Below are 13,742 nucleotides of genomic sequence, written 5' to 3'. Positions count from 1 at the left end.
ATTTTTTATACTTATCATTTCTTTGCAAAATATTTAATGATATTACTTTTCATTTAAATTTTTTTATGATATTTATCGGTATTATTATAAATTAAAATTGCAATTGAAATTGGAAAAATATATGTATATTTACTAAGAATATTTATTTATCTTGTTAATTCAAGAGGGTTCCATTAATTATTGATTAGTCAATGAGACCTATAGCCTTGTAGCTCTAATTCAGAGTCTATTCATACACATGTTTGTTGAGATTCATTTAACAAAAAATAAAATATTATACATCAAACCATAACTTAGTAGTAAGTGTACAAAAGATTCACATTCAAATCCTTCTCCTTAATATTCAAAATAAAAAAAAATATTGATTTTATAGATTTTTTTTAATTTTAAATTTTATTGGTAAGTTAATGGTTTGATTTGCTTTAATAATTTACTTTTTTTTTAAAAAAAAAAATCACTTTACAATTTATTAAGTTATTATATTTACTCTTATTATCGAAATTTGATAGATAATTTGGAGACGTAAATATTTGTACATGGATTAGCATAAAATTTTAAAAATCATATGAACAAAGTTTTAAATTGGACAACTTGATTTGTGTTGATATCAATCTTAATTATTTAAGCGGTTCATAGACACATCTAACATTTTGTATTGTTTGTATCACAAGAAAAATGACTCAATGAGTTTTAAAAAATTAAGAAACTGAAATTTATGAACCATCAAAGAAGGACTAGATTTTATATTTATAATAAAACATTAAAATTTTAATTTAGTTGAAAATGAATCCAAAATGTTAAAAAAAATTTAATTTATGAACCATTAAAAATTTAATTTAGTTAAAAAAAAATCTTAAAAAACCTTATTTTGATTTAAGCATTTTAAGTTGAGATTGCAGAGGGGTTTAGGTGGTGGGCTTGCCTCCTAGCTGGGATGTAATTATGTAAACGGATTTCCAATTATGTAAGCCCAGATATAGCTTTTGGGCTTGAAATTTTGACAAAGCAGTTTGGGCCTTGTTCTTGGAATAAATTCCTTTCTCATCAGTAACTTGCCTTCAAATGATCAAATCCTTTTTTTTATTTCTTTTTCTTTTTAGTATTTAATTCAATATTCTTATGAAAAATTTTGTAGGAAAATAAATTTCTATTAAAGAGCGTAAAACTCGTGTATCAACCAAACATTAAACTACTGTTTTAAATCACTTTAATTTGAGATTAATTCCAAAAGTCAAACTCCTTGCACTAAAAAAAATCGGTAAATTGCGACCGAAAAATCAGTCGCTAAATATAAAAAATCGGTCACTAAATGAATGTGGCGACCGATTTACGATAGAAATTAATCGGTCATAAAAGTACTCGTCGCAAATAATTTTGGGATCGATTGTCTAAGCGGTCGCAAATTAGCGACCGACTAATAGGTCACAAACTTATCAATATCGATCGCTAATTAGCGACCGATTAAGCTCGCAAAAAGGTCAATCGCAATTATCAAACGCGGTTGCAAATTGGTCGCAATGCTGAAATTGATTAATTGGTCATCTGTCGCAAATTTAAATTTAACGGTTATGATTTGATTACAATTCGGTCGCTAGTCGATCGCAAAATATAATTACAGGCAAAAAAAAATTTTAATAATATTAAAAATCATAATTTTTTTCATCTATCAAAAATCGACATATATATACATATCACAAGCATCATCAGAAATAATAACAATCTAAAAAAAAACTGTAAATGTAATGTACTATACAAAATATGAAAAAATCAACGGCAATCTAAGAAACATCATCCTCGTTCACATGTACTGCGTCCTCGGCCATGACCTCCATGCGAACCACTGCCAAACGTGTCTGAATCAACTGCCCTGCCTCTAGCCATTTGTACTACAGATAACAGAACCTACATATGTATATATACAATTATATAAATTGTAGAACATATGGTAATTGTATAAATATGTATAAGAGTAACTATATATATGTAAACTGAGTAAGGTTATTTCTAATTAAGGTTAACTATATATATGTAAACTTAATATAGTATCAGTAAGTGTAAGATTCATCATTTTCAGTTTTTAAAAAAATTTCGGCAACACTTTCGGTATAACATAATCAAATCTCAGGTCAAAACACACTCACATAAACACTTTCATATAATCCTAATGTATTTCCAAAGTCAAAATGGTCATTTCTAGTCTTGCAACTCAAACGCATCATTTATGTGATTTCCACTCAAATGAAAAGAGCTTATCAACATAAAGTAATTTCAAAAAAATAAATTTTAATACATTATCGCAGATTAGATTTTATTTTCAATTGACTATGTAGCTTGATTATCCTATTTTCTTTCATTTTCTTTTAGACTACTATTGATTCAATTCAGTAATCAAATTTTAATTTATATTCAATATTACTTAGTTTGCTTGGTATTTCATTATTTTGATTAGTATACTACTTAGTTTGATTAGTCAAAAATATTTCAATACTATTTAATTAGTTTGATTAGTATAATATTTTAGTATTTAGTTTGATTAGTATAAATTTTGATTAGTATTAAATTATACTCATTAATTTTTTTTTTTACAAATTACAATTATTTAAATACTATAACCTATTTCTCACACCAAATACTATAACTTTTGTTATAAATTACAATCATTAATTTTTTTTCTTACAAAATACAATTAACAAAATCAACATAAAATAAAATACATAAAGAACAAAACTTAAAAACTTCAACAAATTTTTCAACAAATCCTATTTACAACAAAAAAAATATATTATCCATTCAAAATTACAACAAAAAATCTACAATCCAAAATAAACAAATTTGAGAAAAAAAAAAAAAAGAACCTCAGCTGAGTTTCAAATGAAATTGCCACAACAACCAGCTACAAAGCAATAGCATAGCCTATAGGGAACTAGAAAAAAAAAAAAAAAAATCTTTCCTCAAGTTTATCAAACAACTAAAACTTACAAATTAATTCATATATTATTCTAATTTTGCTTAACTAGCTTCCCCTGATAAAAGTAACTTTAGGAATGAGTTAATAACATTTACACTTTAGTTTGAATATCCTTCACTTCATAACAAGTAAATTACATGCAAAATGAAGTGTAATTTCAGAACTGACTCACTGGAGTAGTAATAATATTGAAAGAGGAATTAGCAATCAAAGATGATCAGATGCAAGGTTAAAAGGAGGAAAGAATATGATAGAGATATAATTTTCGATCTATTTTATTTTGTCTTCTTATCATTTTTTTAAATAAAAACAAATGATTAATGCACTTTCGGTTGCAAATTCAGTTTTTTAAAAAATTTTGGCAGTATTTCGACATAACATAATCAAATCTTAAGTCAAAATATACTCACATAAACACTTCTATATAATCCCAACATTCGTCGAAGCCAAATGGCCACTGAAAGGCTTTCAATTCAAATCCATCATTCATGTGATTTTCACTCAAATAAAAACACAAATCAACATAAAGTAATTTCAAAAAAATAAATTTCAATACACTCATTAATTTGATTACCATAAAATTTGATTATTATTAAATTACACTCATTATTTTTTTTACAAATTACAATTATTTTTAATAATCGTGCATTATTTTTTACAATTCAAATTTAAGGTCATTTTTCTATTATTCATTTATTAATACAATTTTACAACAAAAAATATTATCATTCATAGACAAAATTACAACAAACAAAAATTTTATAAAAAAAACAGATACATAAAGAACAAAACTTAAAAACTTCATCAAATTTTCCAACAAATCCTATTTACAACAAAAAATATATTGCAATATTGCAATGGGTGCAAATCCGTCGGTGAATGTTAAATCTCTATTACTTCAACATTCATGACAATTGGTTACAACATCATCGCAATATCACAAAAATCGGTTGAAAAAACGCGTTTTTTTATAGTGTTACTAATTACTTTAATTTTGTATAATTTAAAGTTGAATATTGAAATGGGATTCTAGAGTTTTCTTCTCATACCAGAGAGTTTGGAAATCAAAATAATGCAACTATATAATCGTGACGGAAATAAATTTAGATAAAACAAATACCATTAAGAGTATATATATAAATGAATTTTATAAAATCCATTTATTCAAAATTTTAGTTTTTTAAGTTAATATATAATTAATTATGCTTAAAATAAAATTTATCAAAATTGATATGTAGGATTTATAAATTAAGTTTAAATTTAAAAATCATATGAACTAATAAAAGTATATATATATATATATATATATATATATATATATATATATATATTTACAAATGAAATCTTGCATGTGAATTTATTCTAAACACTAACAAGAAACATATTCATTTAAGCAAATCTCACAACACAAACACAGTAACAGACCCACACATATGAGAAATTTAAATTGAGTGGAAAATAGATATCGTAAGAAAAAAGACATCATCTCAGAAGATTAAACAAGGAGAAGAAGGAAAAGTACTTCACGTATGCTATAGATATTCATATTACTTAAGCCTAGCTCCAAGGGCATCCATGCAAGCCCTAAATCGAAAATTATGTTCTATTACTATGCATATAAAGATTATTGCAGGCACAATAACCTTATTTCATGTTTCTGCATACCTTCCTATATGTAAAACTTCCTGAAGAACAAAACAGAAGCAGTATGTATATATGTGTAAATTGGAACGCCTGAGAGATCTGTATTCAGACCGTAGTATTGCAGATGTACTTTTTATGTAGTCTGTAAAATCTTTAGACGGTCGAAACAGCTAGGACTGTAAATTTCTGTACAAAATTTCCTATCAGTAAATAGATGAACATTGTTTTCTGAGATGAAGCAAGAAATTCCAGACCCATTTAGGTGATGAAAAAGATTCTTTCTTTTTCCTTTTCCCAGTTCTTTTAGCATGTAAATCACATATTGAATGTGATTTAAGTGATTTATATATCATATATAGTAACCTCTAAATTCAGATTAGCTTGGTCCTCAAAGAAAAGAACAACTGATTAAGAATCAAAATTATAATAAGAGAGTTTCATGCAAATTCAGAAGAAAACATATATATATATATATATATATACACAAGTTATTGTTAGCAAGAAAGATACAATACCTGAAAGGAAGGAAGGGAGGAATATAAATTTAGAGCTAGTGATGGAAAATTCCTAAGGGATCGCATGATCCAATGAATAATTAACTCACTAATATATATTTAATACACATTAGATCAATGCGATCCCTTTGGAACTCTCCAGCTGCACTAATTACACAATCATGAAGCAGTTTTGACATGGATGGTGATATGGAAAATCGAAAACCTATACAAGAGAAGAGAAGAGAAGAGAAGAGAAGAGAGGAGAGGAGAGATGTTGAGAACTAATGTAATGTTGTGTTTTGGCGACTGTTAGACTCACTTATTTAATATCCTTTGTTCACACACTTGGTGTGATTGGATGTTAGGCAAGCTGCGTGAAATTTGATTCTTTTCTCTTTTGTGAAATTACTAAAGTAGCTATTTACAAAATTATTGATAAATGTATTCTTTTCTTTTTGTTTTTTTTTTTTTATTTACGCGTAAAAGACATAATTTATATATTCATATTCTATTTAATTGTCATTGAGGCAATTAATTAATGAAATAATGACAGTTAAATGACCAAAGATAAAAATGGTAATAAAAGTCGTAATCAGTACATGGTTACAAAGGCAGGTAAGAGTTAACAATCAAACAGCGAAAGCTGTTAGGAAGAAACTAAACACTTAGTCCATTCAAGAAAATGACCCTATTTAGCATTTTTCTTCTTTTCTTCTTCATTATTGCTCTCTCCATCCATGTCTCATCAATAAATATGTATCACTCTCAAGAAAAATTAATATATCCAAATCCCACACGTGTGCCCTCTGGATTCTTAACTTTTCTCCAACAACATTCATTTGTTTTAGCTTAATTACTTCATTAATTAATTACCAACTCAAAAAATATATATATATATATATAAAGTTAAGACAAATATCTTTTACAGAATGTAAGATATCTTGTTTTAAATCTTTTGAGGGTAAAATTAAAAGACATCCACTGAAAAGGAGAGGAGGTATATATATATACCATAGTGCAGAAAATGGCATGCATTAATATATATCAACTTTAGACGTAACATTCCACAATGAATATGCGGGATTTCTTTTGTATCTTGTTGAGGATCATCGACAGCACCATTAGCAATAACAAAAGAATTTGGTAAACCACGAATTTTAGCCAACCATCTCTCAAAAGTTCGATCCGTGAAAAAATAATTATAAAAAGGGATAACCACAAACTCAATCCGAGAGTAAAAGTTTTTATGCAATTAATGGTGATTGAAGAAATACATTATTTAAAGCAAATAATATTGGAATCCTACAAGATTTGAAAGAATTTGGCCGGTGGTCATGTACATGTCTTCCTATTACAAGAAAGAAATTATATATGTAGCAGAGGACTGATGATTATAGAATGGCATATTGTATACTACAAGAACAATAATAGACTATAGTAAGCAATATTTTCTCTCATGTGAGATGCTGGAGGTAAAGGTCAAGAGGTAAGCAGTGGCCGTATTAGAAGCACACCACACGCATGTCCCGCATGATCTTCTTGCGATGCACTTACATCCATTTGTCCCCTCGATTTGGTACATATGGGGTCTCTTTGTTCTCCTCTTTTGCAACCTAAATAGCTAAGAAGTCCCTTCTCTTTTTTTCATTTTCTTCTTCCACTTTACTAGGTTGTCAACTTTTCTTTGCAATTCTATTAGTTCTTCTCTCCAAAAGGAGGAGGAAATATCTCGTATCATACGAGGAATATGCCTAAAGAAAATACCTGCTCCATTTATTAGTTTCTCTTGCTAGCTGAAATATTGGACCGTATAACATAAGCAATATATACATATTCTATAGTTTTCGATATAGTGTTTTTTTTAATGGAAAATTACTTGAAGCGTCAATGATCTATATAGGAGCTGGCAACAATTTCAATTTCGTCCTGGAAAACGCATGTAACTTCGTTTCAATTGGCTGGGAATTTGTCTCCATCCATCAATGTTCCCATGTGAAATGAGGCATGTCGTTTGTAGCTTGGCTCTATCAGTACATTTGTTGCAATCAATAATTATTTTTGAATTTGAATTTCTATATATTAAAATAGCCTCGTATTTGTAGTTAAGGCAATTAAGGGTTGGGCAATTTTCTTTTTTCCTTTTTTTTTTTTTTAGAATATTGAGGATGCTATCTATGAAAATGGTCGGTGTTGTAAACAACAAAAAAATTCAGGGAGCACCAAGCTAATTAATTTGGTTATATGAACCCAAATGATTTTGTTCTGCAACTTACAAGGTAGGGTACATAATCATCATTCTAATAAATTTGCATGGAAACGTACTATAATTAAAACCTTTGCATAATTAATGACATAAAGTAATTATTGCAATGAAAATTAATTATTAAGCTTTTCGCACATAACCAAAGAATAGAGCCTCTTCTTCAGAAAAAATGAAAAAGGAAAATGAAAAAACGAAAATATATATATAAAAAAAAAAAAATGTGTCTGAAAAAAAAAAGGGCCCAGCGCGTTTCGAACCGGTGACCTCTTGATCTGCAGTCAAATGCTCTACCACTGAGCTATGAACCCTTGCTGTTAGTGAAAGTTACAGAGCATTTTGATAGATGCAATATATGCTTCGGCAAAACCTAGCCAACCTTCTCTCATCTATTCTTCCCGCCTCTCCCTTTACCATCGTACAAGCAGCGACTGAGGAAGAAGTTGCGGGGAACGGTAATCATGGTGAAGACTCAGCACGGTATCAAATACGCCGCCCACCTCATTACCAATCACTTTGGCAATCTAGTTGGGGTAAGTCTCTTTCTTTGTGCAAAGCCTCCACGGATAGTGTTATGTCATGTGTTCTGATAATTTTCATGTTAAACAGAAAGTTTGTGAATGTCTTCTCCGCAGAGGACCCCTAAACCTCCAAGCCATAATCCGATTTACTGGTGTGAAGGAAACGTCAGTCAAGAACAGTTTACTCGTCTTAATTCAGCATAATTGTGTTCAATCTTTCCGTCTAATTGAACCAGGCAATCCGCTTTTTTTTTTTTTTTCTTTTTAAAATTTTCTAATAAATTTATGTTTCTTCTTTGTTTGGCTGATCTGACATTGGAAGAAATATTATAAAAAGCCAGGGATATTGACACCTGACAATTTATGCTTGTTTTTGTTTGATAATAAGTTAGTATACTTGGGAATGGATTGTTAAATTAGACTAGAAATATGAATTTCAGTTCTTGATTTGAATAATCAACTTCCTTAGAATCTTTTTGAATGGTTGTATTTCCAGGTGGGCTGAATAACGAACCGAAACAAATTACTCAGTACATTGCAGTGTTTGATAACATACTTCATCGAATGAGGTTTTCCAAATTTTTGGCGATTATCTCCCAAGAATTCGATAAATTGGTTTGTTGTTTTAGATTTGATTTGATGCATACCAAGTTCTGTGAAGTTGACTTGAATTTGGATTATTCATTTTTGGTGAAATGATTTTTACAGTGTGTGGACATCGTCGAGGGTTTGCTTCAACATGGTAGGCTTACACTGAAGCAAATTGTTGATAGAGCCAACAATTACAATAAGACAGGCAAGTTTCTTCAAATTGTTTGGATATCTTGCATTTATGCTCTAAATTTATTTCTTAGTTCTGCTATAATTTCTTCTCATGTAGGATCTGCTGCCGCTGAAACTAAGATTAGATTGTTAAAAAATATTATAACATTGGTAATTCACACTTCAGTATCCTGTTCAAATATATATAACTTCTTTTGTTGGGACCATTGAACATAGTGATTGGATTTTTTTTTATATCAAAATGGAAGCAGAAACTGGAATTAAGATGAAGCAGTGTTTTGGTTTAAATTTTCAAAATACGTGTGATGAATAATTCTGCTGTAATGTTGCACTTAGTGTAATTCGCCTACCCCAATGTGAGCAAACAAATATATCATCCTTTCTGCAGGAAATAGTATAGGTCTGGATGCTGTACAAGAAAGCCTCCGTAAACTTGTGACAGCCCGTTACGTTGAACACTGCCCCATTCCTGAGCCAGTTCTTGAACCCCAAAATGAAGAAGATGCTCCTGCAAAGAAGCGAGGTGCTAAGTCTGCTAAGGTTATTGTTTATTTGCATAAAATCTATCAGTATGTTCCTATATGTTATATATAAAATAAAAATAATTGTTGTTTTCTTATTTATGGGCAAGTACATGATGTGATAAGTTCTTAAGATGAAAGAACAACTGGATCCTGATGGAAATAAGTAAATTTGATGTTACTAGATTCTGTTGTTGTCTTTGGCATCTCCTTCAGAATATTAAATCTGAAGAGGCTTGTTGTTGAAATGGTGAATCCTCAATCCATGAGGGGTAAACTGGGAGTTGGGATTAATCCTCTGGAGATTGATAGGATACTTTGCATTCTTCTGTGGGAAAAGCAAAAAGGATAAAGACGAACATACAGAAATTTCTTCTTCTCTTTATGCATTTATTTATGTCTGTCCCTGGTCAAGTATGTCTATTCACAAATGGCAATGAATTTGTGACTTTGTTTCTGAAAGAGTTAAGATATTATGATTCAGCTATCAATTGTGACATCATTGTCACCTTCCCTGTTATCAATAGATTATGCCATCATTCTGCATTTTGTATTCTAAAGATAGTTCTCATTTATTAACAAATTTCCTTTCCACTAATGCTTGCAGATAGTTGTGGAACCAGAAACCTTAGAGCAGCGTGCTCTAGCAGCAGCACTGCCTATGGAAGCAAAAAGATTTTCACTTGTAATGGATATTGAACTCAATGATGATGGAGAAAAGGATCAGAATAAATCCCCCGACAAACATTCTGGAGACAAGGTTGTTTGTTAATTATTTGTTAAATTTTGAAGTTTCCTCTTGTACTAATCTTTCAATGTCACATTTATAGCGCAAGCTTGATGCTTCAGAGCCTGATATAGATAGCGAGACTACAAAAGATGAAGTAGTTCTTTGGCGTGCTAATTTTGAGGAATTTATTCGTCGTCTTAGGCATAAGGTTGGTTTTACTTATCCTTTTCATCTTATTCTACTTGCATACTCAAACAAGTGATAGTACGATAGTTCTCCTATAAATCTTGCATCAGAAATGTTTGGTTAAACTTTTAACTTCTTCTTGCTGATAATGTGTATAGTCTTCATTATCAAGGAAAATATTTAATGTCTTGAATTGCTTAGGGCAGGAAGATTGCTGCTCTATTCAGCTTTTAAATAGTGTTAATTCTCTTTCTTAATATTTCTACTCTCCGCATAACATGCTTCCTGGAGATGTTGGATTGAATGAGGCATGTGTGTCTGTGTAAGATGGTCTCAGAAAATCATGTAAGCAGCCATGTGGTGCATACATAGGCCGATTTACAAAAATTGCAATTTGCTATTCTGAAACTTCTATTGATTTTGATTTAAATAAAATTTTCAGATGGTAAAATAACATGTTCGAGATGTTGGAGGAAAGAATTTGTTTTTACCCTATGAAATTTTCTGAGTGCACCTGATGTTGTGTGTTCCTCTTAATCTTTTGATGTGCTTCTTTGTTTACTGATATGCAAATGATGTTTACTGTTCTGCTACATACTAGGCTTGTGTTGAGAATGTGAAAGCACGGCTGGATGATGGAGCTGCCATTGTTGTAAGTGCAATGCTAGAGGCATCCAAAACTGAAGAGAAGAAAGTGAAAACAGCAAGTTCAGGTGACATGATTTCTTAACGAATTGCTTTGGTTCAAATTAAAATGATAATAAACATTTCCATAGATGTGGCCCAAAGAAAGATCCAAAAAAATATGTGTGGAAGAATGTTTTCTATAAATTGATGTATGCAACTAAGGATCCTTGTATATAGATTTGAGAATTGGAGCGCTGGACACACAAAAATTTTGTTATAGTTGTTGAATTTATGTATTTATGCGGAGGCAAAATTTAAGAATTTGCTTTGTATTAGTTCTCTGTGTTCCATCTAGCCAGAGCTAAATTAAGTTTGATTCAATATAACCTTCTGATGTTGTACCTTTTAATCCCTGGTGTTGCTTTCTAATGAGATTTACTGAGAAGATATCTTTGTAAAAAATATCTCATAAATATCATTTCATAAGAAATTAGGTTAATATATTGTTAATTGTGACTCGCTTAGTACTTTAATTTATTCATTTTTGCTTTATGCATATATTTTTCCAACAACAACAACTAAGCTTCAGTCCTAATTAAATTAGTTGATAGCAGCCAATGCTTATATTTTTCATATTGTTTACATGTTTTTGCTAAAAGAAAGCAATTTAAAAAGAAATAAAGAGTAAAAAAATACAAAAATACACTTCTCGCTGCCATTTTTATCTGTTTTACATTACTGATACTAATACGTTTTGCAGTTCCGCTGTCGGTGAATTCCATTTATGAAGAGGTAATTAAGTCTGAAAAAGGCCGTAACATGACCTTTGATCATGTTAGAGCTGCCCTTGTTCAGTTGACCTCTCCTCCGTCATTTGTGAGGGTGGATGATGAATCATATAGTATAGGTACCATCTATCCTTGTTCCAGTTAATTTCTGTTTGAAATATTATGGTTTCTTTCTAAGATGGAACTAAATCTTCTGTTTTAGTGAATAATCACTTTGCTTTCTAGTGATAATTTTGTACGTCTTATGCAGATTTCAAGCATACTATTGAAGTAGCTCAGAGTGATGAGGTCCATTTGCTTTATGAGTTTTGCCCAAAATTTGATACACTGGTCTTGAATTCAGTGAAATATATGACTGATTATTCCTGTGTTTCAGGTGGAGTCAATTGTGTTGAAAAGACATGGAACAGATGCTTATAGAATGTTTAGGTTACTATTAAAGGCTGGTCGCCTACTTGAGACTGATAAGGTATTAAGTTGGAACCCATGAATAGGCTCGAATACCCAGTATTGGAAATACTGGAAGGATAAATATACAGATTTCCAATACGCCATAATTTACTTGACAGACACAATGGTTAGGTGTTAGGTGTGCATGGCACTTTATATTGAAGAGAGGAGAGACAGGTGGTTTATGAAGTTTGCACTCTCCTTTCTTTCTTTCTTTCTTTCTTTCTTTTTTTCTTTGAACAAGATCACCTAGCTGGTTGAACACTTGTACTTTGTTCCTCTATGCTTGTGGTTCAGTCAAATCAAATACTCTCGTTTGCAGTTGTGCAAAGTTTGCTACAGCAAATCATCTAATAGAGTCAGATGTCCATTTCACTTTTATGTGCTTAAGACATTATGCCATGCAAACTTTTTGTTTGAGCTGATTTGTTTCTTTTGGGTTTTGTTCAGTATGGTCCTCATTTCTTTTTCTTTTCATTTTTTTTCCCTTTATAGATTGCAGATGCTGTATTTGTTGAAAAGAAAGACACAACTCAGATTCTTTATAAGTTGTGGCAAGATGACTATCTGATAATGGAGGTAAATGAGCCTTCCTGTTGATTTGTCTGTGTGCCAGTTTATCTTGCTGTGTTTGTGCGTGTATATACATACTTGTATATGTTAATTGTAGGATTGGAATATTTTCACTGTTTCTTTTGTCGATGCAGAAATTAATAGCAGGGACAGCAACCTTCTTGTTGTGGAAGGTGAATAAGCTCGTCCTTTGGGAACATGTACTGGACGAGATGTTCCACGCTGCCTTAAATTTGAGTATCCGAGTGGCTTATGAGCTGGAACAGAATAAGGAGGTTTGAAGAACTTCTCCCCTTTCTGTTCTGCAACCCCACCCTTTGGATTACATTGCATATCCCATGGGCAAACGATTTCTCATAGATATAAGATGTTCTTGAAAATCTTGTCATTTTTAGTATTTTTCTCTAATAAAGTGCTGCCTGCAATTAAATTCATAAATTCCGCTTATCCCACCATAAATATATTATTCTCTGGTAATTAATCAAATTATTCTGTTAACTTGTTTCAGATTTTAGATATCCCACCTGACAAACGTGAGGGGCCGATGCAAAAGAAGTACGATAATCTTAGAAAAATGAGAATTCTGATGGAGTCATCGCAGATGAATCTTGATGACGCTATAATGCTCTTCCATGACTTCTAAAAGGATTGATATCACTGCCCGTTATCAATCCTCTCAAATTTTGTTCATCTTCTTCGAGTTAGTGGTTAACTGGATTTTTTTTCTGTTCTTTTTACAATTATTGGATAGACTCATTCCGTCACTTCTTGTACGGACTAGCCAATGAAAATGAAAATCTATTTAATTTCATTGCAATTAGTTACACAAATTTCCCTTTTTAACTGTCTCGAGAAGTAGGTTGGTAGGCTACGAGCGGTTTTCGGGGCCGTTGTAATTTTTTTTAAGACTAAATAAATAAATTTTTAATTATTCGTTTAAGCCGCTCAAGTGAGCTGGCGGTGACAGCTGGTGACATCTTTTTTCCAAGTTATCATATACGCAAATTAGAAACAATTTTGGCATGTAGGATTAAGGCATTGGTCAAATATTTATGGCCTACCAATCAATAAACATCTAAAGCTTTTTAACAAGGCTAAGACGATATCAATTCTTTTTTTTTTTTTTTCCAAAAATCAAAAAATCCCGAACAGACTCAGGTCATTAGGAACCGCTTCTAGGGGTGAGCGCAAACG

At 30.9% G+C, this 13,742-nt stretch overlaps 1 protein-coding gene and 1 long non-coding RNA gene across 2 annotated transcripts; one reads left to right on the top strand and one right to left on the bottom strand.

The window, feature by feature from the left end:
* Positions 1-1,629: 1,629 nt before the first annotated feature.
* Positions 1,630-5,445, bottom strand: LOC149492912 (uncharacterized). Its single transcript, XR_016322865.1, has 2 exons — positions 5,128-5,445; positions 1,630-1,902 (listed from the first exon to the last, which is right to left on the bottom strand). It is a non-coding gene; the product is annotated as an uncharacterized LOC149492912 (long non-coding RNA).
* Positions 5,446-7,723: 2,278 nt separating this feature from the next.
* Positions 7,724-13,365, top strand: LOC105648465 (RNA polymerase III subunit RPC82 family protein). The gene is made up of 14 exons (XM_012234862.4): positions 7,724-7,902; positions 7,979-8,126; positions 8,387-8,505; positions 8,599-8,686; positions 9,062-9,213; positions 9,802-9,954; positions 10,025-10,132; positions 10,712-10,823; positions 11,498-11,644; positions 11,776-11,813; positions 11,902-11,994; positions 12,471-12,554; positions 12,683-12,823; positions 13,057-13,365. The coding sequence occupies exons 1-14, from the start codon at positions 7,831-7,833 to the stop codon at positions 13,189-13,191; spliced, it is 1,590 nt and encodes a 529-aa protein (XP_012090252.1). The 5' UTR covers positions 7,724-7,830; the 3' UTR covers positions 13,192-13,365.
* Positions 13,366-13,742: the final 377 nt, after the last annotated feature.

Source organism: Jatropha curcas, chromosome 10, assembly GCF_041381405.1.
Source record: "Jatropha curcas cultivar XTBG-Jc1 chromosome 10, XTBG_Jcur_1.0, whole genome shotgun sequence".
Classification (NCBI taxonomy): domain Eukaryota; kingdom Viridiplantae; phylum Streptophyta; class Magnoliopsida; order Malpighiales; family Euphorbiaceae; genus Jatropha; species Jatropha curcas.
The sequence above is the reverse complement of the archived record's forward strand: the minus strand, read 5'-3'. Positions and strand labels throughout refer to the sequence as shown.